Below are 27,228 nucleotides of genomic sequence, written 5' to 3'. Positions count from 1 at the left end.
AGGATCTGTTTCTGGATGACGGTATACAAGAGGGCTCCCTGGGGAACCAAACTCTGGCTGCTCTAGGGCAGTCCCAGGAGGCAGCTGGCGGGCACGTTAGTTACCTGGATGGGTAGCCAGCTGCACTGATTCGAATCGTCTCCAACACCCCGCAGGCTCTGAGTTGCTGCACTGCTCTCTTTGGGTCAAAGCTGGCAAAGAAAAAAAAAAAAAGCAAGACAAGAGATGAGTCGCCACATTTACAAAAAAGAAATAAAAAAGAATATTTTCCTGCAGCACGTGAAGTACCTGATGCCACTGAGTTACAGCTCATCGGGCACTCTTGAGCTAAAGTCAGGGGTGAGGTATAGACTAAAAGACACCAATGTGCAGGCACCTGAGCCATCTCGCATCTTCCGATCTGTGCCTGAGGTTTTTGTGCACATTCTTATTATCAACTGGGATACCTTTCTTCTTTGCCCACGTGAATCCTCCCTACCCTGCAAGACTCATCATTGCTGCTCCTCTCCAGAGCCTACTCTTATTGTTTTTATCCACATGGACAAGCATCTTCACTCACTGTCCCAAGCATATACGCTTAGCACCATTATTTGGCTTAAGCATTAAAAGGATGAGTTTTAGGCTAGGCAGATCTGGGTTTGAATTATGACATGGTCACTTACCAGCTGGGTGTCTACTTTGGGGCAAGTCACTTCATGTCCCCTTGGGCCTCAGTACCCTCATCTATATAATGGGGGGAAAACAGCAGTACCTATTTTATCAGGTTAGTGTGAAGCTTAAATGTAATGATCCCTGAAAGCAGGTGGAACAGTGCCTAGCAATGCATAGGGCACACACGTTGTACATGTTGTTAGCTATGATCACAACAGCTATTCAGTTAAGAATCATGTAGATGAACTTCATTTACATTATTACAGATTACTTTCCAATCTTCAGAGAGATGTGCACCATTTTCAACCACTCACATATCCTACAAAGCTAAGCCTAGCACTCAAAATCCAGTATGTTTTCAAACATATATTGAGTATGGCACTGTAGAATAAAAAGCCAGTTGCTGTGTGAGCTTTCTGAGCATCCCCGCTTGAAGAGGAAAGTTTATACAAGACAGTACATAACAAACGTGGTGAAAATGCTGAAAGAGAGGGAGGTTCCAAGATGGCCGAATAGGAACAGCTCCAGCCTCCAGTTCCCAGCGTGAGCGACACAGAAGACGGGTGATTTCTGCATTTCCAACTGAGGTACCAGGTTCATCTCACTGGGGTGTGTTGGACAGTGGGTGCAGGACAGTGGGTGCAGCCCACTAAGTGAGAGCCGAAGCAGGGCGAGGCATCACCTCACCTAGGAAGCGCAAGGGGGAAGGAAATCCCCTTTTCTAGCCAAGGGAAACCATGACACACAACACCTGGAAAATTGGGTCACCCCCACCCTAACACTGTGCTTTACCAAGGGTCTTAGCAAACGGCACACCAGGAGATCATATCCCATGCCTGGCTTGGAGGGTCCCATGCCCACAGAGCCTCCCTCATTGCTAGCATAGCAGTCTGAGATCTAACTGCAAGGCGGCAGTCAGGCTGGGGGAGGGACGCCCACCATTGCTGAGACTTGAGAAGGTAAACAAAGCAGCAGGGAAGATTGAACTGGGTGGATCCCATTGCAGCTCAAGGAGGCCTGCCTGCCTCTGCAGACTCCACCTCTGGGGACAGGGCAAAGCCAAACAAAAGGCAGCAGAAACCTCTGCAGATTTAAATGAACCTGTCTGATAGCTTTGAAGAGAACAGTGGTTCTCCCAGCATGGAGTTTGAGATCTGAGAACGGACAGACTGCCTGCTCAAGTGGGTCCCTGACCCCTGAGTAGCCTAACTGGGAGACACCCCCCAGTAGGGGCAGACTGACACCTCACACCTCACATGGCAGGTACCCCTCTGACATGAAGCTTCTAGAGGAATGATGAGGCAGCAACATTAGCTGTTCAGCATTATTCACTCGTCTACAGCCTCTGCTGCTGACACCCAGGCAAACAGGGTCTGGAGTGGACCTCCAACAAACTCCAACAGACCTGCAGCTGAGGGTCCTGACTGTTAGAAGGAAAACTAACAAACAGACAGGACAGCCACACCAAAATCCCAACTGTACATCACCATCAACAAACACCAAAGGTAGATAAAACCACAAAGATGGGGAAAAAGCAGTGCAGAAAAGCTGAAAATTCTAAAAACCAGAGCACCTCTCCCCCTCCAAAGGAACACAGCTCCTCGCCAGCAACAGAACAAAGCTGGATGGAGAATGACTTTGACGAGTTGAGAGAAGGCTTCAGACAATCAAACTTCTCCAAGCTAAAGGAGGAAGTTCAAACCCATCACAAAGAAGCTAAAAACCTTGAAAAAAGATTTGACGAATGGCTAACTAGAACAACCAAGGTAGAGAAGTCCTTAAATGATCTGACAGAGCTGAAAACCATGACACGAGAACTACGTGACAAATGCACAAGCTTCAGTAACTGACTTGATCAACTAGAAGAAAGGGTATCAGTGATTGAAAATCAAATGAATGAAATGAAGAGAGAAATGTAGAGAAAAAAGAGTAAAAAGAAATGAACAAAGCCCCCAAGAAATATGGGATTACGTGAAAAGACCAAATCTACATCTGATTGGTGTACCTGAAGGTGATGGGGAGAATGGAACCAAGTTGGAAAACACTCTGCAGGATATTATCCAGGAGAACTTCCCCAACCTAGCGAGGCAGGCCAACATTCAAACTCAGGAAATACAGAGAATGCCACAAAGATACTCCTTGAGAAGAGCAACTCCAAGACACATAATTGTCAGATTCACCAAAGTTGAAATGAAGGAAAAAAGGTTAAGGGCAGCCAGAGAGAAAGGTCGGCTTACCTACAAAGGGAGCCAATCAGACTAACAGCAGATCTCTTGGCAGAAACTCTACAAGCCAGAAGAGAGTGGGGGTGAATATTCAACATTCTTAAAGAAAAGAATTTTCAACCCAGAATTTCATATCCAGCCAAACTAAGTTTCATAAGTGAAGGAGAAATAAAATCCTTTATAGACAAGCAAATGCTGAGAGATTTTGTCACCACCAGGCCTGCCCTACAAGAGCTCCTGAAGGAAGCTCTAAACATGGAAAGGAACAACAGGTACCAGTCACTGCAAAAACATGCCAAAATGTAAAGACCATCGAGGCTAGGAAGAAACTGCATCAACTAACGAGCAAAATAACCAGCTAACATCATAAGGACAGGATCAAGTTCACACATAACAATATTAACCTCAAATGTAAATGGGCTAAATGCTCCAATTAAAAGACACAAACTGGCAAATTGGATAAAGAGTCAAGACCCATCAGTTTGCTGTATTCAGGAGACCCATCTCAAAAGCAGAGACACACATAGGCTCAAAATAAAGGGATGGAGGAAGATCTACCAAGCAAATGGAAAAAAAAAAAAAAAAAGGCAAGGGTTACAATCCTAGTCTCTGATAAAACAGACTTTAAATCAACAAAGATCAAAAGAGACAAAGAAGGCCATTACATAATGGTAAAGGGATCAATTCAACAATAAGAGCTAACTATCCTAAATATATATGCGTCTAATACAGGAGTACCCAGATTCATAAAGCAAGTCCTTAGAGACTTACAAAGAGACTTAGACTCCCACACAATAATAATGGGAGACTTTAACACCCCACTGTCAACATTGGACAGAAAGTTAACCAGGATACTGATGAATTGAACTCAGCTCTGCACCAAGCAGACCTAATAGACATCTACAGAACTCTCCACCCCAAATCAACAGAATATACATTCTTCTCAGCACCACATTGCACTTATTCCAAAATTGACCACATAGTTGGAAGTAAAGCACTCCTCAGCAAATGTAAAAGAACGGACATTATAACAAACTGTCTCTCAGACCACAGTGCAATCAAATTAGCACTCAGGATTAGAAGCTCAATCAAAACCGCTCAACTACATGGAAACTGAACAACCTGCTCCTGAATGACTTCTGGGTACATAACGAAATGAAGGCAGAAATAAAGATGTTCTTTGAAACCAATGAGAACAAAGATACAACATACCAGAATCTCTGGGACACATTTAAAGCAGTGTGTAGAGGGAAATTTATAGCACTAAATGCCCACAAGAGAAAGCAGGAAAGATCTAAAATGGACACCCTAACATCACAATTAAAAGAACTAGAGAAGCAAGAGCAAACACATTTAAAAGCTAGCAGAAGGCAAGAAAAAACTAAGATCGGAGCAGAACTGAAGGAGACAGAGACAAAAAAAACAAAAAACAAAAAACAAAACAAAAAAAAACCCTTCAATCAATCAATGAATCCAAGAGCTGGTTTTTTGAAAAGATCAACAAAATTGATAGACTGCTAGCAAAACTAATAAAGAAGAAAAGAGAGAAGAATCAAATAGTCACAATAAAAAACAATAAAGGGGATATCACCACTGACCCCACAGAAATACAAACTACCATCAGAGAATACTATAAACACCTTTACGCAAATAAACTGGAAAACCTAGAAGAAATGGATAAATTCCTGGACATATACACTCTCCCAAGACTAAACAAGGAAGAAGTTGAATCCCTGAATAGACCAATAACAGGCTCTGAAATTGAGGCAATAATGAATAGCCTACCAAGCAAAAAAAGTACAGGGCCAGACGGATTCACAGCTGAATTCTACCAGAGGCACAAGGAGGAGCTGGTACCATTCCTTCTGAAACTATTCCAATCAATAGAAAAAGACGGAATCCTCCCTAACTCATTTTATGAGGTCAGCATCATCCTGATACCAAAGCCTGGCAGAGACACATACACAAAAAAGAGAATTTTAGACCAATATCTCTGATGAACATTGATGCAAAAATCCTCAATGAAATACTGGCAAACCGAATTCAGCAGCACATCAAAAAGCTTATCCACCATGATCAAGTGGGCTTCATACCTGGGATGCAAGGCTGGTTCAATATATGCAAATCAATAAACGTAATCCAGCATATAAACAGAACCAAAGACAAAAACCACATGATTATCTCAATAGATGCAGAAAAGGCCTTTAACTAAATTCAACAGCCCTTCATGCTAAAAAACTCTCAATAATTTGGTATTGATGGAACGTATCTCAAAATAATAAGAGCTATTTATGACAAACCCACAGCCAGTATCATCCTGAATGGGCAAAAACTAGAAGCATTCCCTCTGAAAACGGGCATAAGACAGGGATGCCCTCTCTCACCACTCCTATTCAACATAATGTCAGAAGTTCTGGCCAGGGCAATCAGGCAAGAGAAAGAAATAAAGGGTATTCGATTAGGAAAAGAGGAAGTCAAAGAGTCCCTGTTTGCAGATGACATGATTGTATATCTAGAAAACCCCATCATCTCAGCCCAAAATCTCCTTAAGCTGATAAGCAACTTCAGCAAAGTCTCAGGACACAAAATTGATCTGCAAAAATCACAAGCATTCTTATACACTAATAACAGACAAATGGATAGCCAAATCATGAGTGAACTCCCATTCACAATTGCTTCAAAGAGAATAAAATACCTAGGAATCCAACTTACAAGGGATGTGAAGGACCTCTTCAAGGAGAACTCCAAATCACTGTTCAGTGAAATAAAAGAGGACAAAAACAAATGGAGGAACATTCCATGCTCACGGATCAGAATAATCAATTTTGTGAAAACGACCATACTGGCCAAGGTAATTTATAGATTCAATGCCATCCCCATTAAGCTACCAATGACTTTCTTCACAGAATTGGAAAAAAGTACTTTAAAGTTCATATGGAATCAAAAAGAGTCTGCATTGCCAAGACAATCCTAAGCCAAAAGAACAAAGCTGGAGGCATCATGCTACCTGACTTCAAACTATATTACAAGGCTACAGTAACCAAAACAGCATTGTACTGGTACCAAAACAGAGATATAGACCAATGGAACAGAACAGAGCCTTCAGAAATAATACCATACATCTACAACCATCTGATCTTTGACAAACCTGACAAAAACAAGAAATAGGGAAAGGATTTTCTATTTAATAAATGGTGCTGTGAAAACTGGCTAGCCATAAGTAGAAAGCTGAAACTGGATGCCTTCCTTACACCTTATACAAAAATTAATTCAAGATGGATTAAAGACTTAAATGTTAGACCTAAAACCATAAAAACCCTAGAGGAAAACCTAGGCAATACCATTCAGGACATAGGCATGGGCAAAGACGTCATGTCTAAAACACCAAAAGCAATAGCAACAAAAGCCAAAATTGACAAATGGGATCTAATTAAACTAAAGAGCTTCTGCACAGCAAAAGAAACTACCATCAGAGTGAACAACCAACCTACAGAACGGGAGAAAATTTTTGTAATCTACTCATCTCACAAAGGGCTAATATCCATAATCTACAAAGAACTCAAACACATTTACAAGAAAAAAACAAATAACCCCATCAAAAAGTGGGCAAAGGATATGAACAGACACTTCTCAAAAGAAGACATTTATGCAGCCAACAGACACATGAAAAAATGCTCAGCATCACTGGCCATCAGAGAAATGCAAATCAAAACCACAATGAGATACCATCTCACACCAGTTAGAATGGCAATCATTAAAAAGTCAGGAAACAACAGATGCTGGAGAGGATGTGGAGAAATAGGAACACTTTTACACTGTTGGTGGGACTGTAAACTGGTTCAATCATTGTGGAAGATAGTGTGGCAATTCCTCAAGGATCTGGTACTAGAAATACCATTTGACTCAGCCATCCCATTACTGGGTATATACCCCAAGGATTATAAATCATGCTGCTATAAAGACACAAGCACACATATGTTTACTGCGGCACTATTCACAATAGCAAAGACTTGGAATCAACCCAAATGTCCACCAGTGACAGACTGGATTAAGAAAATGTGGCACATATATACCATGGAATACTATGCAGCCATAAAAAAGGATGAGTTCATGTCATTTGTAGGGACATGGATGCAGCTAGAAACCATCATTCTCAGTAAACTATAGCAAGAACAGAAAACCAAACACCACATGTTCTCACTCATAGGTGGGAATTGAGCAGTGAGAACACTTGGACACAGGAAGGGGAACATCACACACCGGGGCCTGTTGTGCGGTACAGGGAGCGGGAAGGGATAGCATTAGGAGATATACCTAATGTAAATGACGAGTTAATGGGTGCAGCACATATATGTATACATATGTAACAACCCTGCACATTGTGCACATGTACCCTAGAACAAAAAGCATAATTAAAAAAAAAATGCTGAACGAAGCCAGAGCAATTGTCTGAGGTTGTTAAACACAGATTATAAAAACTAGTAAGAAGGGCCGGGCGCAGTGGCTCACGCCTGTAATCCCAGCACTTTGGGATCATGAGGTCAGGAGATCGAGACCATCTTGGCTAACACGGTGAAACTCCGTCTCCACTAAGAATATAAAAAAATTAGCCAGGTGTGGTGGCGGGCGCCTGTAGTCCCAGCTACTCGGGAGGCTGAGGCAGGAGAACAGAGTGAACCCGGGAGACAGAGGTTGCACTGAGCCGAGATGGTGCCACTGCACTCCAGCCTGGGTGACAGAGTGAGACTCCATCTCGAAAACAACAACAACAACAACAACAACAACAAAAACTAGTAAGAAAAAAAGAGAAGCCAGAGAGCAAGATCTCACCATTTTCTAGGGTAAGCAGGGAGTCTTCAGTGAGAAATAATTAAGGCAACCTAGAATTAATCACTATTTTTAATTTCTAAGATTACTGCCCCACTCCATGAGAAGGGATGAGGAACAAATGCTCCCTTTCCTTCTGACTGTCCTGCAGCTCAGCTGGAGCCAAGAGCCATGTTCCTTTTCCTCCTTTTACTCTGGGACGTGGTGCTTAATAGATGGTGTCCTGGGGTCGCCTGGGCTCAGTGGGCACTTGGCACTGGAAAACAGTGGGCATTTTCCAAGCAACTGATAACTGCAAGATGCCACCTCACCCCAGGCAACACTCTGCATTGCACATCAGCCCTGGGTCTCATCCCATGAGACACCCATGCTCTCCCCTCCAGGCTGTGCTCACTGTGGCTTTGTTGCTCCCCTCTGCCCTCCTGGGCCCCACCTTCTTTCCACACCCGACCCCTCCAACTCCAAAAGTCCATGGCACTGAGTACGTGAGGCACAATGGAGCATCGATTTACACAGCTCTGAACAAAACAGTTCCTTCAGAAGACTTCATCTTTTTAACTAGAGCACAACCCCCTTAGTGCAAGGGTCTTACAGGACAGCAGGGAATATGTGCTGAGCACTTCAATGTCTGCCCACCCTCTCGCTCCCATGCCCCCTGTGGTTGCTTTGCCACAAGAGGGAGCACAGTTCCAGGATCCAAGGGGGTCTCCATCACCAGGGGCGGCAATGACCAGAGTCATAAGCAGCTGCTCGGCTGCCCGTGACTGCGAGTGATCAGAAGCCTTTGGACTGCAGGCTCCCCTGCTCACAGGCTCTCACTGCTAAAGCTGTCAGCTGGGCCCTGCATCATGAAGGCAGAGCAGACACCCCTGTGCTTTGGAAAAGGCATCCTGTGGTCTGCAGACCACCTCCCCAGGTGCTCTGCCCCTGCCCACAGCAGCCGTGTTCCCCAGGTCAGCCACCAGCTTCTTTCCTCTGCTCAGCATGACCACAGGGTCAAGTTCAGTGCATTGCACACACCGGGGATGGCAGCGTGCTCAGGAGCATCTGGGACCCTTAGGTCTCATGTGAGCTATGGAATCAGCTGGGGGTCCCTTCTTCTTCCAAGACCTCCTAATGTTTCCTCATGGTATTAATAAAGTGAGCAGAAGCTCATTGAGAACCCCATCGTTCCTTAAAAGTACTGCTCCTCCTCCCCATCTGTCCCTTCCCAGTTTCTGCTCTGGTATCCCCACATCATGCTTCTTGACCTCCAGCATCCCAGTTCTGTCCTGTCGAAGGGCCAGGCAATGGCTTACTGAGTGCTGGTCCCCCCACCCCCCACAGCCCAGCAAGAGTTCTTGAGGGCAGGGTTGTGGGCCTCGGTTTTCTCTTGGAGTCCCCACACATCGTGCCTAAAGCTGGTGGCCGGAAGGCACCTGGCACAGAGTTTTTGAACTCAGCCTTAACATTCTTCCCTCTTCATGACCAGCTCAGCAAATCCCCTCCCTTCCCCACACCTGTTCTGTCCTCCTGTGACGGCAACACTGCTTTCCCCTGTGGTCTGGGACAAAGAACTCTGTGTGGCCTCGGCTCTGCCACTGACAGCTGGTGTTACTTTGGGCAAGACAGTCTCCCTGTACCTCACTTTCCTCATTTACTCAGTGAGAACTCAACATATCTGCCCAACCATAAAGCAGTGGTGGCTGTAATGACTATGTTACCAAAAAAAAAAAAAAAGAATGCTTTTAGAAAAAGCTAACAGACACTATACAAAGAAGATATTGCCATCATCTTTCCCTCTCCCCAACAGTAAAGAAAATCCACCGTCAAATGCATCTCTCAATCCGCCTCACTGCATTCACTATTAGATGACTGGGAATGGAAAACCAGCCCTCCTTCTATTAAATCTTGGAGGACCATAGCAAGGACAATTAACATAGAAGAATCACCAAAGATATAGAAGGTCACAGTGCTGAAACTGAAGTTCATGCTTTCCTCTCCCAATAGGATTAGCACACCCTGGAGCCTGCTGGATGTAAAGAATCCCACGGTGTTAGAACTGGGTCCTACCTCCACAATCGCCCACCATGGAATCGATTTCTCCATGGGCTGCAAGCTCCCTACCTGCTTCCCCAGGCTCAGCAGCCTCCTGCAGCCACAACTCAGAACTCTGAGACTCCACGACCTGGACTGGCCTTCAGAAAACCAGTGACCAGGCCCTCCACTAAGCGTTCCCAGGTTATGACACCTGCCCCAGGCCACTGCTGCTTTAGATACTTCATCTCTCTCTTGCCTCTGCCCTGTCAGCACTTTCACAGAGCCACTGACAGCCACTTCTGTGGCATGGCCAGTTACTCGTGACAGATAATTCCTTAAGCATGGGGGACATGTCTTATTGTCATTCCACCTGTTCTAGCCCAGTGCCTAGTAAGAGGTATGATAGATGTTTCTTGAATGAAGAAAGCAGAAGAAAAAGACTTTTGTAGAGGCCATGCTATCAAAGCATTTAATGTGGGACAGGAGTTCTCAACTGGGGGCGATTTTGTTCCCAAGGGAACGTTTGGCAATGTCTAAAAACATTTTTAGCTGTCACAATGGTGGGATGCTTGTCGCATCTAGTGAGTAGAGGCCAAGGATGCTTCCCAACATCCTGTGATGCACAGGACAGCACCCCTTGCCCCAACGAAGACTTCTCTGACCCATTATGTCAATGCTGCTGAGGCTGAGCAACTCTGATTACAGGAAATGGGTGGAGAGACACAGAAACTTCCTTCTAGGATGATGTAACTAATAACTGTCATCATATACACTTTTATACTCTCATGAATAATTCCTATTCAGATTCTTTCACCAGGGTATTTTTATTTATTTATTTATTTATTTTTTGAGAGGTAGTCTTGCTCTGTCACCCAGACTGGAGTGCAGTGATACAATCATAGCTCACTGCAGCCTCACACTCCTGGGCTCAAGCAATTCTCCTGCCTCAGCCTCTGGAGTAGCTGGGATTATAGGCATGGACCACCAGGCCCAGCTAATTTTAAAATTTTTTGTAGAGGTTGGGTCTCGCTATATTGCCCAGGCCACTCTCAAACTCCTTGCCTCAAGTGATCCTCCTGCCTTGGCCTCTCAAAGCACTGCCATTACAGGCATGAGCCACCACACCAGGCCCTCACCAAAATTAACAGGTAAGGAAATGAGACACAGAGAGTAAAAGACTAGCTTGCAATTGGCCAAATCAGCAGTGAGCTCAAACTAGAATCCAGGTTTCATGACATGGTCAGTATTCCTCCCACCTTCTCTTTGTATTGGGAGAAAGATTTTGGTTCTGAAGGCAAGGGCGGGGCTTAGAAAAATGGGACCTCAGGCCTAGAAAGTCCCTAGTGTCTTCTCTCATTTGAGAGGGGAGACCCAGCAGAGTATCTGTCCCACAGCAGGGCCACGCTCTGATGAGGGAAGGGCCCAAGGCCACAGCTGGTCTGGCCCAGCTGGTATAGAGCCCTCATCTCCTCTCCCCTGGACCCTGCACACCACTCTGCCCTTCACACAGAATCTGAGTCTTTCACACACTCTCCGCTTCTAACAGCCTCTTCTCTTCTGGAGTCCGCCAGTAAACAGAGCCACCCGGGGGAATTCCTAAGCATGTCTCGGAGACTTGGAGGAAGGGAAGAGCAAGCAAGCAGCACACTGCAAAGAAAACTGATAACATTCTGTCTCCTTAACCTTTTCCACACAGAGCCCATCTGAAAGGAAGCCAAGCTTTATTAAATGACAGGAGTGTAGAAGGCAGTTCAGATATTCAGTCTGAGAGTCAAAATTGCCAAAGTAAGTTATTTCAAGAAAGAAATTATACTAGGCCTGAAACAGAAATCATGGGGGAGGGAAGATGGGAATAAGGTGCTTAAAAAGTTTAAAAATACATCTCCTCTGGCCAGAGGGAGCAGCATGAGTGAAGGCCCAGAGTAATAGCAGAAGAGGCTGCAGAGCTGAGTAGGAGGCTGTTTTTTAAAGGTTTAAGGTAGTATATCAGGCAAGAAAAGAGGATCTGGAACAAGGTGAATAAGGAAGAGAAAAGGGAGACCAGGGTGAAGACCTTGCATGGAGACTTCATGGGACTTTGACATCTGTTAGACTGGGAAGTGAAGGAGACGGAAGAATCAAGGGTTAAACCATGCGGTGTGGTGGCCACTAGCACCGCTGGGTATCCAAAATTAATTAAAATGAAATAAAATTCAGAATTCAGTTCCTCACTCCCACTAGGCATGTTTCAAGCACTCAATAGCCACATGTGACAAGCGGCTCCCATGCTGGATAAGGCAGATGACAGCACATACCCGTCATCACAGGGACTCCCCCTGCACAGCAGGTTAGAGAGACTCTCAGGCTTCTAGTCTGGGAGATCAGGCCTGGTGGGTGGAGGAGATATCAGGAAATGTTATGCCTCTTACTACAACAGAGACCAATGAAAGAGGAACCATTCTTGGCGGGTGGCAGGAGATGAAGAGTGTGGTCTCAGACATGCTGAAGGCAAGGTGGATAACGAAGCTGTAGTAGGCTTGCACAAACACTTGTCTGGAATTTAGTAGAAACCAAGATGTACAAAGATCATTGAGAGTGCTACAGATTAGGGTGAGGTCAGCCACAGGAGCATGGACAGAACTGGAACAAAGTTTCAAGGTCAAGGTAGAAACAAAAGTTGGATCAGAGTAGGTTGAGGAGTGAGGAAAAGGGGAGCAAATGTGAATAATTCTGGAGGCTCAGCAGCAGAGGGTAATGTGAGAAACAGCACCATGTTCATGTTCTGTTGTTCAACACATAATGTGAAGTCTTGATTCTTCAACACAAGAAAAGCCTTTCCTGACCACTCCAGCAACCTTTCCAAGTCTGAATTTAACACTTGCCATGAGATGTACTCATGGCTACATTTAACATTCTCTATTTGATTCAAGTATGCACATTCCTGACCACCACTGTAAGCTGCATGGGATTGGGGAACTCCATTTTTTCTCTTGAGACCTCCTGGACAGCAGACAGGTGGCACTCAGCAAGTGTCTGTCAGCCTGTCTGCTGCATGTAAGCTGTCTGGGGAGTGTAAGTCCAGTTAGTCATCATGCTGAAGGCCACAGATCCCCAGGCAAGGCCTGGCCCACCCTGTTCCACCTGAACCTCTAAGGCTGGGCTGGACAGGCTAATGCCCAGCAGGCACTTACTGAAAGGGGAGCTTCTCATCATTGGGCTTGATGCAGCGGACGTAGTGAGGGGTCGTGGCATTCAGGGTCTCCATGAGCAGATGCAGGGAGGTACGGAACTAGAGAGACAAAAGCCAGTGCTTGGTTATTTTTAACAAGTTGTGGATGTATGAGAAAGAAAAAACTCATATGTGGGTGGTGGTAGTTATTGTTACTACTATATTATTAATCCAGAAGGATGGAAGAAATTTCAGAGACCTGGGGTAAGATTCCAGCTCTGATGCTGCTATCTTGGCTGTGACCAAAATCAAGTCCTTCCTATTTAAGTGTTCCTCAAATTACATGGGGAAGAGACTGCCCCCTAATGTGCCTAACTCCCTGTGCTGTGGATCAAATAAGATGAAAGGTGGGCAAATACTGTATGAAAGACTTGCTCACTGTGCACTGGAAGCCTGTTCTTCCTAAACCTGAGGGCCTGGGGCCCTGACACCCGATGCCCAGGCATCCTGGAAATAATTTGTTGCACTAGATGTCCAGAATGGCAAATTCATAGGAATAAATGTTAGGTGGTGGCTGCCAGGGACTTGGCAAGCATTCTTTTCTCTCCAGAGACATACTGGGCAGAACAGCCACAGAGACCCCACAGCAGGAGAAGTTGCTTTTGGTCTCCTGATCCACAGCTTCCTTAAGCCTCCTCTCTAACCTATACATTCCAGGCCCTCCTGTCTCCCACACTGGGTGTCTGTGGCCCTGCGGCACAGCCCCACCACAGGCGTTAACATACTTATGGAAGCTACGGTCGGCCCCTTCCCTCCTCCCTCTGTTAGTTCCCTGTGGTGAAGGTTTTGGAGTTTCTTTCTTCTAAGGACACAAGATTGAGCTGGGTGGCTGAGGCTACTGACGTCAAGGCTACTGTGATGGCCTCCCTCTCATCCTGCCGCCATCCTTCATCTACAGAGAGGCCAGCCCTGCAATGTGCGCCTGGGCCCAGAGCTCTTGGTCCAGGGCTGACCTGGTGGCCAACGGTTTTCTTGTGCTCCTTGTTGGAGGCTTTCATGGGGGGTCTGGCAGAACGGATGCTGATCTTCGAAGATGACCCCTTCCCAGAGGTGGTGGCAGGAACAGGGTCCTTGTCATCATGAAACAAGTCAGCCACTAGTGGGAACTAGAAACAATCACAGAAAGAATGATGAAAATGAGATCTCCTGAACCTTACATGTTTCCTCTCAAAGCTGCTTTTCAATATATACCTGAGAACTGAAAACACACGTCCACCCCAAAACCCACACACCAACGTGCACAGCAGCATTACTCTCAAGAGCCACAAAGTAGGAACAACCCAAATATCAACTGACCATCGGATAAACAAATGTGGGACCTCCACACAATGGATTATTCGACATTATGAATGCATTCAACAATATAAAGAAATGACCTCCTGATCCATGCCATAACATGGACACACCTCGAAAAAATTACACCAAGTGAAAGAAGCCAGACACAAATGATCGTATAGTGTGTGATTCCATTTACATGAAATATCCAGGGAATAGAAAGTAAGTTACTGGTTGCCAGGGCTTGGGGGAGAAAGAGGAAGAGGAAGGAGAAGAAGGGAAGAAAGGGAGTGCCTGCTAAGGGGACAGGATTTCTTTACGGAGTAATAAAAATATTCCCAGACTTATAGTGGTGGTGACTGCATAAATTGGTGAACATACTGAAACACAGTAATTGTGTGCTTCAAAAGGGTGAATTTTATAATGTATGAATGACAATTCAATTTTTAAATGGTAGGAGAAAAGTAGCTTTTCCATACAATCTTACTCAATCTTCGCCTACAAAGATGGGCAGAACTTCATTTCCTTGTGGTGTGGTAGGAGGTGGCTACACTTTAATACACCTATGTTTAAGCTCTATTTTTCTACATTGTTGCATCTTGTCAAGTTAACTTCCCTGATACCTGTTTTCTCATCAGAATAGGGATAAGCCTATGCCTGTTACCTGGTGTTGTTATGAGTACTAAATAAGAGGTTAGTATCTTCATCTGTAACAAGGTGAAGATGCAGGCCTTGAATGAGGCACTGGTGACAGAGTCCCAGCCATCAAGATGTTCAATCTGACAGAAACAGTCCTGCCATCATCCCTTGGGGAAGTCAATGCTGGGGCTAGAATGAAGTATTACAAGGCTTTTACCACACTCCTGCAGGGGTGGGGGGAAAAGACGGGGGAAAGGCGGGGGGAAAGGCGGGGGGGGAAAGGCGGGGGGAAAAGGCGGGGGGAAAGGTGGGGGAAAGGTGGGGGAAAGGCAGGGGGAAAGGAACACATAGGCCCCATTCACTAATCCCATTCGCTAACCACTTCCAATCTCAACAGAAGAGAGGCTAAATGCTAGTGCCTCAGATGCTAGGCTCTGCTCCTTCTTGCCTACCCTGCACCCTCTTTAACCCCCATTTAAATGCATGGCTCCCCTCTCCTGCCACTGTGTCTGAACTCCCTAGTCTAGTATCTGAGGGCTCCCTGATCGGATCCCACTCACCCCTCTCAGACAATACCTTGCAAAACCATCCAGCCGGTCACGTTGCTGTCCCACAGGCACAATGCTCACTGCTCCTGCCTCTATACCTTTGCTTACTGTGCTATTCTTACCTGAAATACCCCCACTCCTTTCTCTTCTGTACTTATCCTGAGAGGCCCCTCTTTCAAGGTTGAGCCCTGTCCCTCCTGTGACCCTCTCCCAAAGCATCCATCGCTCCTGTCTGTGTCTCCCACAGGCTCTGTGGTGCCCTGGGACGCCCCCCCCACCCCCCACCCCGAGGTCTGTGCTGAATCCTGAGCTCTACACTTGCTGAGACTTCCCTTCCTCCCAAGAACAAGGGCTGAGGAGAGAACTGAATGAGAGAATCCATGTAAGCATGTAGAATAGTGCCCAGCGTGTAGGGCTCAGACATTACCTAGTTTTACTTTTACTAGGGGTTATATACATGAGCAATCTTTTTTTTTTTTGAAACAGAGTCTTGCTCTGTTACCAGGCTGGAGTGCAGTGGCGCAACCTCCACTTGCTGAAAGCTCTGCCTCCCAGGTTCAAGCGATTCTCTTGCCTCAGCCTCCTGAGTAGCTGGGACTACAGGGGCACACCACCATGCCCAGCTAATTTTTGTATTTTTAGTAGAGACAGGGTTTCACCATGTTGGCCAGAATGCTCTCCATCTCTTGACCTCGTGATCCGCCTGCTTTGGCCTTCCAAAGTGCTGGGATTAAAGGCATGAGCCACCATGCCCGGCCTATATGAATGATCTTTCTAAACCACATAAGTACAGATGCTTAAGAAATTGTATTTTTGATCTGAAGAAACAACATAGAATTTTAGATCTGGAACAACTGTAAAGGTCAACTTTCACCTCCATGTGGCAGTTGAGGATATAGACGACTGGTGAGAAGGAACCTACCGGAATCCTGCTCCAACCTCTGTTCCCTCCACCACCAAGCACAATGGCCAGCACCAGCTCACAAAGGGCTGCTAGTCAAAGGCTGATCCTGTGCTAGAACCTCGACCTCTGGATGCCCAGGTCAGAGCTTGTTTCAATACATAAATAGAGCCTTGTCATTTAAACCCACAATATCAAGGAAGTAGAGATATAAAAGGGCTTCAGACATAGCCTTGACTTTTGAGGTACTTGCAATAACAATGAAATACATAAGATAACACTTCCATGAAACATTTCTGCAGCTGACATCATCTCCTGAGACGCGTAGGAGATTCAGGCTAAGGCACGCTACCTACTGAAGAGGCAGCATCATCTTCAGGTCCCATACAGTAGTGACAGCTCATGCTCTGGTGATGCTCTGCACTGCCGAGACCTTCAATAAATTAAGCTCCAGCCTAATGGAATATTTACTGAGCACTACAAAGGCTTTCATACCAAGAGTATCATGCCAAGAGCTTGGAAACAAAGAATCACGTAAGAATAGGTACAAAGTTCACAAAATAATTCACTATTCTAGGTGTATTCAAAAAGTCCTGGAAGCATATCAAAACAAGGCAATGCATATGAGCTTTTTCACATTACACTCTACAGTGGGCCCCAGCTCATCTCCCTCCTGCCGTCAGAGATACCTGACAGTACAGAGTCATGATGTCACATTAGCACATTACAGTGTCTAGGCAGAGTAGCAAGATGGTGCTGGTGGCACACTAGAACTGTTCTCAGAACCTGTCAGATTCAGGTGACTTAGCACACTCAAAGGCAGTTTCTGCAACCTTATTAGGTACCTTTGTGCTGGAGTTCCAGGGTGATATGACCAGGAGTATAAAACACACGATGACCATTCCATTCCCATGGGGCTTCTTGCAACCTGACCTCACTTAGGGCAGGCATAAGACCATTAGCAACTACCTAAGTCACGTCCAAGGAGAAACCGGAGAGATGCAGACACTTTGCTCAGTGAACCCCCCTCAGTCTGATGACTCTGGTATTTTTCACATATTAAAGTAACTCATATCACTTCTAAGCCTTTTGGATAAGATCAAGCACAAAGCAACTTGTATGAATTCCATGGATCCAAGGGTTTGTTTTCAGCAAGGCTTAAGCCTCACCTTATGCAGGAACACTTCACAATCGCAGTGGATCAGTATGAGTGTGCCCACCTGCACATACATACAAGGTTACAATGCCTAATGCTTAAAACAGCACCTAATGCTGGTGAAAATTATAGGCTAATCTTCTACATCAAGCATTTTAAACTAAAAGCAAACAAAAAAAATAGTTCCTCTTACCTCATTCTTAGTTATTACAAAGTTCATACATTTCAGGAGTTTCAGTTTTAGAGTCAAGAGAAATTAACACAAGTCAGTGTTTTGTTTTGCACAGCACAGGAGCTAGTCTAATGGGTTATAAAGCAATGAAACAACCATGTACATGTGCACCTAGATGCACAACCATGCTGGAATCAACATGTGTCAGTTTCACTACTTTTCCCTTGCACTCCTCATTTCCCACAGACACAGCAACCATTAGAAGCATCCAATTTCCATTTTCCACCAGAGTGACTTGCATGCAAATAAAAGTTACAGCTCCTTAGTTCCCTGACCTGGGTTCTAAGTTCAGTCTAAAAGCACCAACCAATGATCTTAAGGCCATCTCTGGTGAGCAGCTCAAGCCCATTCTCACTGCTGGCTATTCTGTGGCTACAATAGGCTGCTGACACCATGATTAGCATGAGAGAATGCTACCATATTCCTAAGCAAAGCACACCTCGAATCCCTGCCTCAGGGCATGGAAGGGATAATCCTATTTACAACATGCAGCGTCTAAACATCTCCATGGAAGGAGATAAAGAGACAAATCCCTGCTAAGGATACTGATGATACTGTTGTCAGGCAGGTACCCGGGAGGGTCCCCCAGTGAGATCACTAAGGATGCCCCCAAGTGTTAGCTGCCAACAGGTGACAACTCTGTTCCTATTCTCAGCATCTTTGAAATAAATCTTCCTCCTCTCTTCATGCATGGTATTTCAAAATCATAAATATTGTCTTTTTAGATGGCAAGGTAACTAGTAAGCTGTCAGAAATAAAAACACAATTTAAGATCTGTGGCTAAAATCCATATGCCAACCTCATAAAAAAATGATACTTTTATTAGGTACTCAATTCCATGTGCAGTCAAAGAAGAGAAAGTAAATACTAGGTCACTGACTGTTAAGAAACTAGATTGACTAGTTTGTTCATTCATTCATTCATTCATCCACGCATTAACCCATCAACACTTACTGACTCTCAAATATGCAACCAATGCTGTGCTAGGGACTGGCAACACAAAAGTGTTATAGAACAAGCCTAGCCTCTTCTATATCATGGAGCTTATGGTCTAGCATGGAAGTAGAATGCTAATGAAAATAACCCACAATTAAAATCATAATGACAAGAAGATGAATATCCTAAAGGAAATAAACAAAGATGCAACTGAATCGGGGGTCTGGGATGTGGGAAATGAAGAAAGGATTCTCTTAGGAAGGGAAGTCTGAACTGTAGGACACTGGATGGGGAGGACAGCACATTGTGGGGTGGAAGTAACGGCACCTATGAAGGAGCTTTGTGTATTCGGGGGGGTTAAGATAAAGCCGGTCAACCTATAATGTACACAGTGAGAAGGAAGTAAGAGGGACCAGCTCATGTAAGCCTCAGTTAAAAATTCTTATTTTTATCCTAAAAGCAATGGGAGGTCATTAAAGGGTTAAAATAACAGGGGCTAATATTTATTGAGCATGTTAACTATGTCTGACACACGTGAACTCCTCCAAGCCTCCCAATGGTGTAAGCACCATTGCACTCTATTTTACAGATGAGAAACTGAGACTTAGGGCCCAAGATCACAGAGCTGTAAGTAGCAAAGTCAGGATGTGAACCCAGACAGCCTGGCTCCAGAGTCCAAGCAACAATACACCACAGAGAGTGGCATGACTAGAACCAGAGATGGCAGTTCTTTCTAAACAGATCCCTGGCTGCAGCATAAGGAAGAGCCCATTGCACGTGAAGCCCTGTCCTGGGTGCCTAGAGGAGTCAAGAGAGACCAGGGAGACCAGAAGAGCTTACAACCTAGCAGGGAGCTCGGAAGTAATGAGGTATAGCAGGAAGGGCATGGGACTGGGTCAGGAGACCTGAACTTTAGATATGACCCTGCAACTTGATAGCCGTGTGGCCTACGGCAAACTCTCAGGCTTACTAGATCTTAACTTGCTCATCTATAAAAATGGAAGAGCTGACCAGACGATTCCTTTAACTCACTCCCTGACCTGGACTCCTGCATTTTCTTATACTCGAACCACTCCATCCCCTGGCTTCTATCCACCAAGCACGCAGCTATGTTCAAGCTTCTCTGCTGCTTCAAACCCCTCCCTGCTCAGCCTGTCTCTCCTCTTACTTTACCACTGATTACCTCCAGCAAGGCGTCCACAGATGGACTCCACCCTCCACACCGCTCCTCCTCAAACCTGCCTCCACCAGATGGCCTCCTCCCTGTACTGCTGAAATGTGCCTTGAGAGCAACTCCAATGCTCATCAAGTCCAATGGCTAGAAGAGGTGTGGTTTCATTTTTGATCCTACTCGACCTCTTCAAAGCCCTCCGCGCCACTGGCCCTCGCCTCCTTATAAAGGTCCCTTCTTGAGACTTAGCAGTTCTGCTTCCTCCAATCTTCTCCCTGCCCAACTCCCTTCCCAGAACCTCCCACGGGGCTTTTTCCTGCACTTCCCTCCTTTGCATTGCCATTTTCCAGAGCCTCATCCTCACCACTTACCTCAGTCCCTGGGGACAGTCTCCCCCAGGCCATGGCTCCAATTATCCCTCCCAGATCCTGCCACTCCAGTCTGGATCTTTTCCCATTACTACGATCCACAATTCCAGCTCGCTCTTCTTCCCTCTAGGTGTTCCACTGGGAACTCTGAATTCAATACAGCCCAAACCACCTTCACCCACTGACTTCCTAGGTTTAGGCTAGGATCCTGCCCTTGCCCTACTTCCTATATTTCAATCAAGTATGCAGTCCTTTTTTTCATTAATGAAGAGTCTGCTGCTCCAGCTCAGGACTACCCAGCTCTCTCCTGGATCACTACAGTCACCAAAAGTGTGAGGGTGTACCTCCGGGCACGCCTTCACCCAAACACATTCCACCCAACAGCCAGAGTTTTCTCTGGATGCAAACCTTATCCAGCAGCCGCATGTTGAAGGCCCATTTGTTTGTCCTCACTGTCTATGACAGAAAGCCATAGATGAACAGTATTCAAGTGAACTAAACACTGACAGTGGCAGGAACAGAATGGGGGGAAGGAGGGGAGGAGGGGACAAGGGGAGGAGAGGGGAGGAGAGGAGAGCCGGGCCTGGGGGCTCCATGGACCAGCGCCAGAGTGCCAAGACACAGGTAAGAAAGGACAAAGTGGCCCAGTCAGACTGGTGCTGAGAAAGTTCCATGGGGAAATAATGGAAGGCTAGAGGCAGGTTCACATTTTGAAGATGTCATTGTGATTTGTGCCAATCTGTCATGGCAAAGCAAAACATTTAATAATCATATTAAATGATTCTAATTCATGTACTTTCTGAAGTGAATTTTCAAGATGCTTGAGACATGGGTAGAAGTTAACAATCTGCATAACTATACTACTGGATGGTGGGGAGGGGGTCAAATTTACAGAAATCATTCATAGTAGCTTTTACTGTGAAAAAATATATTAAGCCCTAAGGTCAGTAACAGGTACAGATTGAGTATCCCTTATTCAAAATGCCTACGACCAGAAGTGTTTCAGATTTTGGAGAATTTACATTATACTTACTGGTTGAGCATCCCTAATCTGAATACCCCAAATCCAAAATACTCCAGTGAGCATTTCCTCCCATCCACGTACTAACCAGGCCCGATCCTGCTTAGCTTCCGAGATCAGACAAGACCAGGTACATTCAGGGTGGTGTGGCCGTAGACATACTTCCTTTGAGTGTCATGTGGTGCTCAAAAAGTTTCAAATTTTAGAGCATTCTAGATTTGGGATGCTTGATGTGTATGAGAAAATCACACTAGGAACCTGGAAATCAGAATCACCAATAGGAGGATTTTAAGATTTCAGCCCCTTTCTCCTGCTTCCATTAGAAAGGCTATCTGTGCTTTTAGTTTTATACATTAAACAGGGAATTTGTAACTTAAGAGCAGAAAGTAAAAATTGTCCAAGGCAGATTTGTACCTAAGCTGGCACCATGCTGTAATCTGGATACAAATATAATCAAGGTTTAGTCTGAAGAGTTTGTATGTTATTTTAAAAGCTGGGTTTTCATTTAGGTTCCTGCTATTGAGACTGCATTTGGAAGTGGTAGAATCTGGGATTTAGAGGAAGATGATTGTGTTGGAATATTAGTTCTCAAAAGGAGGGGTAGTATGCTTCGTATATCTATTCAAAATTTGTTTTATAAACTCAATGAACATAGAAAGAGATCTAGTTTGATGACAGGACTGAAAGACTAAGAGATACCATGTTCAACGCTGGGCTGTAGACAACCGCAAAAGACCCAGGCAAGAAATACACATTACTGACCCCATCCACACCCATCCCTTAAGAAGACTGGGCTAGGTAAAGACACCTCACCTGAGGAGTGTCCCAACTCTACACAAGCTCGGAGTCACAGTGAAAAGTAGTCACCAAGCTCTTACTTGACAAAGGACCCATACAAAGGATCACATTTCTGAGTGAAAGGGAGAAGTTTTTAAATTTTTATTTTTTAATTGACACATAGTAACTGTACATACATGGGGTACCTAGTAATGTTTTGACATAGGTAGTGTATAGTGATCAGATCAGGGCAACTGACGAACTCCAATTATGTGTTTAGAGCTATTAAGCAGTCTGTTTTTAAGCTGACTGAGCAGTAAGAGAGCTGCCACAATTTACCTTAGGGCAGTCACCCGGGCATTTCTCACAATTTTCCCCCTTCAAACTCAAACGCTCAAGGAAGGACCTCCAGACAAACCAACACTTTCCTTGTCACTTGTTTAAAACCTGTACATAGGGACTGGCTTTGGCATTCTCTGCTATTCACTTCTATATATAGATTTTAAAAGCCCGGAGCAAATCGAAAAGGGACTAAGAAGCATGAAAAGACTTTCTAAAGGCCATTTGGCAGTTTAGAAACAGTCAATTACAGCTGACACATAGCTGTTACCTTGGAAATCACACCTACTCATTTGTGTGTATAAGAATATAAAAGATATTTCCTCTGACACAGACACATAAAGCTAAAATAAGACTCAGTACAAGAGCAGTTTGATTGGGGTCTCTTCCCCAGAATCTTTTCTTTTTTAAAAAAATCTATGGCTGTAAACATAATAAACACATTTTCCTTTCAATCAATTCTTTTTACGTGACTACTGGTATCCTTTGGAGGGAAAAATCTCTGACATTTAGATGAATATTTTAAAAGGGTTTTAAATAGGCTTTGGAGGAAAAGTCTCAGTACTTCACTTTGTTTGGAAGACAACATGGACGCTTCTGTATTATAAAGGAGACGATATTGTTTAGTCAACTAAAAAGTTACCCTACATCGTGTCCGGCTTGGTTTAAGTATTGCTAGAAGCTTTTCAAATACCAGCACATCTTAAACAGGAAGCACTCAAAGTACATTTGAGAACATTTTGTAGTATGTTTATTATCTCAAGCTCCTATATAGAAAGTAAGTTTAAAAATTAAAAGTAAACGTAAGATTTTTAAAAAGCAAACTTATTTGGTCAAAACAAGGTATGTGTGTATAACTTTAAAAAAACATATCAGCATGGAAAGCAATGGATATGTGTGCTTGTCATTCCTTGACAAGCCAAAGTCAAGCCATAAGCAGCAGGAAGGAGAAGGGGAGTGAACACCAGGGCCTTGTCTGAGCTGTTCCTCTGCTGTAATTTGGGTACCAACAAGACCAAGGTTCAGTCCAAAATCTAGGTTTTAATTGTAGGTCTCTGTCACTGAGACTGCATTTGGAAGTGGTAGGATCTCTGAGATTCAGAGGAGGATGAGTTTGTTGGAATATTAATTCTGGGAAGGAGGTGTAGGGTTCATGAACTCAGGGTAGGTGACTTTGGATCAAGGTGGCCTCTGGACCACATGCATCTCAAGATCCCTTATGCTGGGATAGAGTGGAAAGATGGCATCGGGATGCCTGCCCCATAGCCCAGAAACGCTGCCCAATACACCCTCACTGCCCAGCACATGCTGGCATAAACATGTGACCCACAGCTTGTCCCTCTGACCTATGTGTAGTGGTGGTCAGGAATAGGAAATCTTCAGAGGAAAAACATTCTCCTTTTAAAGTGCTCTTTTTTTTCCTGGTTGATAAATTATTCCTTTTCACAATAAATAAAAATTGGAAGAGAAAATCTCCATCCTTTAGTATTTAAAGCAAATGACTCTGTTAAAAACTTGAAGTCATGTTTTAAAGAGGCATTTCTTAAGTCTATTTATAGCTCTGATAGCTGAGAAAGCAATTAGCTACATTACAACTGCTCAGGCAATGGAACTGGCTTCACTAATTACATTCTCATTAACACCATGTTATTTCACTGCTCTTAGTGGGAGTTCTTCGAACATCCCTTTGATTGGTAGAGTATATGGGTATCTTCTATCCCCTACTGCTTAATTATTCATGACGACTTGTTAATTTCTTATCAAGGATGTCACCCGACGGAAAAAAAAAAAAGTCTCTCATAAAAGTACTTTAAGTAAAATTATGAATTTACAAACAGGATTTGAGATTTAGCTGCACTAAATGAAAACCAATAAAAAATTAAGCATTACAACTTTAATGTAATGACATAGAAACTTGTATCTTTCTAGGTTTTCATTTTTCTTTAATACGGAGCTAGAAACATATGCCTCATACGGCTACTATGAAAACTAAAAATTTTAAAGAAAATACAGCCACTCACTCAGTAAATGATGAGCTTTAAAGATACTAAAATGACAGATGCTGCCAGACGTGCCCATCTGCCTGAATGGTATAGAGCATACTTACAATCACTCTTTGATTTGCAGCTGCAGTCTGTGTATAGCCCATCTGCAGGTTTATGGTGATACAGCATCAATCTTTGCTTTCTGTCTTTTGAGACGTCTGAAACAGGCTAGGAGGGGCTCAGGCCAGAGAGTTCTCAAGCCCTCCTCCAGCTAGTGTCTGGTCGGCCAGAGCCCTTCTTGGTCAATCTCAGTGCTGCTACACTGCATCTCAGGGGTGTTGCAGGGATGGGGACAGGGGTGGCAACAAGGTCACTGGCTCTCTAGAAGTTTTAGCTGGGGAGCGGGAAAGCTAGCATTGTGGTTGGTGGGCAGGATAGAGAAGGAGGAAGTTGCATTTCAAGAGTAGATCATACCTATTTTGTCCTCCAACTGAGCAACATCTATACACTTTTGATGTGCATACTCTTTGAACCATCATCAATCCACTTCTAAAATTTTACCCAACAGACATAATTGTACAGAAGTATGCAAAGATATACATAAAGGATATTCATTGTTACATTATTTGAAATAGCAAATTATCAGCAGTTGTTTAAAAAAGAGAAATAGATGTGTACGCATGTGGAAAGACAACCAAGATACAACGGTAACTGAAAAATTAAATTACAGAGGACTATGTGTCTATAATACAGTTATTTTAATCTTAAAAAGATGTATCAACATGCAGAATAGGGTACATTCTCACCCACCAAAAGATGGGTCAAGGAGTGGGAAAGAAGACTTATTTTATATATTTCTACACTATTTTTATTTTTTTGAACTTATGTTTAATTTCTAATAAAAACCTAGTACCTGCAATCTAAAACAATATTCTTGTATAGAAAAGAGCTAACACAGCCGGCCTGCATCTGCTATCCTTAGAAAGGCTGCTTGACCCCTGGCTGGTGTCAGGGGAACTTGGATTTTCACCATTCCCTGGTAAGAACTGTTCACTGTGCCTAAATTGCTCATGCAAACAATATCGTTTATGTTGAGCATCTGCTTTCCTTCTGGGATTTTGGAATTTTGGTTTGTGCTAGGCTAAGGGTGCCTATAGAATCAACCCCAAATAAAAACCCTGGCTGCCTGCACTCAGGTGACCTTCCCTGGTAGGCATTTCAAAAGAAGTGTCATGACTTGCTTCTAGGGGGAATTACATGCATCCTGTATGACTCTAGGTGGAAGGGACTCTTGGAAGCTTGTGCCTGGTCTCCTGGAGACATTACCCCATCCACCTCTCCCTTTGCTGAGTTTGCTGTTTACTTTTTGCTGTAACAAATTATAACCATAACTATATGCTGAGTTCTGTGAGTCTTCCTAGCAAATGGTTGAACCTGGAGGTGGTCTTGGGGGCCACCAACCTACCCTTATCATTCTCTTCCACAACACCTTCTTCTTGACCTTCTTAGCATTTCCGTAATTTGTAATTAAACTGTGCATCTTTTTCACTAAGTTCCATGAGATTAACTACATGTGTTGGTTACCACTATATACTACACAAATATTCAATAAAGCTGTTAAATAAAAATAGGGAAAAGCAGCTCATCTATTAATAAAAGATAACCTGCTGGAGAGTGAGTATAACAGAGTTTTCCTAGCACCACTCCTTTTTAGATTCTGGAATCCCCGAGAGTCACTCAAATTAAGATGCTCAGAAATCAATACAATGGCAGAACCAGACTCTGTACTAAATAAAAAGTACCCACCTCTCTTCCCTCCATCCCTCGTTTCTGCTCCTAATCTGAAAGGAGAAACTTCTACCAAGACAACAGAGTTTTCTGGCCCTATAGGTCGTCACTGGCCTCCAGGCATCGTAAGAGACCATCATGAGGAAGGGGCTCCTAGTGCTCAGACCACTTCCATCTACTTTCTTTCCCTGTGCCTTGGGGCTCCTCCCTATGTCACCACCCTCATGAAAAAATGGAAAAAGTCATATTAACCACCACAAACTGGAGATCTAAAAACTTAGGGAGCTGCAAGGTCAAACTTGCACTGAACTCCAAAGTGATATTTACTTTTACCCACAGCCAATTTGTCCCAGTGATGACTAATTCTCTGATGTTCCAGATACCCAGAGATCACACTGGGCAGGGGTCTGTTATTGGCAGTCTGCATGCTGTTAGCGACTCAAATCCTCCCTAAACCCCTCACCACGTGATAGAACTGGGTTTACTTGGCTTTATGTCCTGAGTCCATTTTGCTGGATATACTTTCTCCATTCTATCATCTCATCCTATGGCATTCATCTAAAGCTTATCACAGAGAGAACTTAATCTGCCATTTCCACAATGTTATCAGGCCCCTGCAGTGAGTTCAGTATCATGTGGTCTGGGAGAAAGCCTCCTAAATCCTAGGAAGTTCCCCTACCCCTGGCCCCAGGTTTCCTCTGCAGGGCTAAAGCCAGCAACAGCATCTGCATCACAGTAGACTTTTTGAGTGCCGGCGCATAGGCTTCCCCTGACTGCATCATCCTCTCCCACTGCTCCTTCTCTCCTTTCACAGTTACCTGTGTGTGTCTTCATCTGCCCACTCACAGCCCATTAAAAGGGGAGCAACCACAGTGTAGACTCTGTCTTGCTCACCTTTGTGTGAAAATGGTGTGTTTAGGGCAGGGCCTTCCAAAGCAGGTGTTTAATAAAGATATGTTTGGGTGAATTGGTGCCTTCTTTCCTCTACGTCTAGAAGGGACACAATATTTGCTACCTTTTCCTATGCTTGGAAATAAATAAAATTCTGATAATAACAGAGAAAGAGTCCAAAGTAGTAGATTGAAGTGTTCCTTAAATCCCACCTTCTATTCCATTAAATTTCTGCTTATAGAGAGGTTCTATAGACCGCTCAACAAATTAA

At 44.2% G+C, this 27,228-nt stretch overlaps 1 protein-coding gene across 4 annotated transcripts in view; it reads right to left on the bottom strand.

Annotated features, from left to right (window-relative positions):
- The window catches only part of LOC105489400 (myosin VB), a 389,540-nt gene that overhangs the window by 109,251 nt on the left and 253,061 nt on the right, over positions 1 to 27,228 (bottom strand). For 3 of the 4 annotated variants that reach the window (XM_011754158.3, XM_011754161.3, XM_011754160.3), the window contains exons 15-17: positions 13,884 to 14,036; positions 12,893 to 12,990; positions 105 to 191 (exon numbers count right to left, since the gene is read on the bottom strand). In XM_011754158.3, the coding sequence (XP_011752460.2) occupies positions 105 to 191; positions 12,893 to 12,990; positions 13,884 to 14,036 (338 nt within the window). The remainder of the gene's footprint in view (positions 1 to 104; positions 192 to 12,892; positions 12,991 to 13,883; positions 14,037 to 27,228) is intronic. The other variant, XM_011754162.3, reaches the window with a different exon arrangement.

The sequence above is a fragment of the Macaca nemestrina genome, chromosome 19, assembly GCF_043159975.1.
Source record: "Macaca nemestrina isolate mMacNem1 chromosome 19, mMacNem.hap1, whole genome shotgun sequence".
Taxonomy (NCBI): domain Eukaryota; kingdom Metazoa; phylum Chordata; class Mammalia; order Primates; family Cercopithecidae; genus Macaca; species Macaca nemestrina.
Note: the sequence above shows the minus strand (reverse complement) of the source record. Positions and strands in the feature narration are given on the sequence as shown.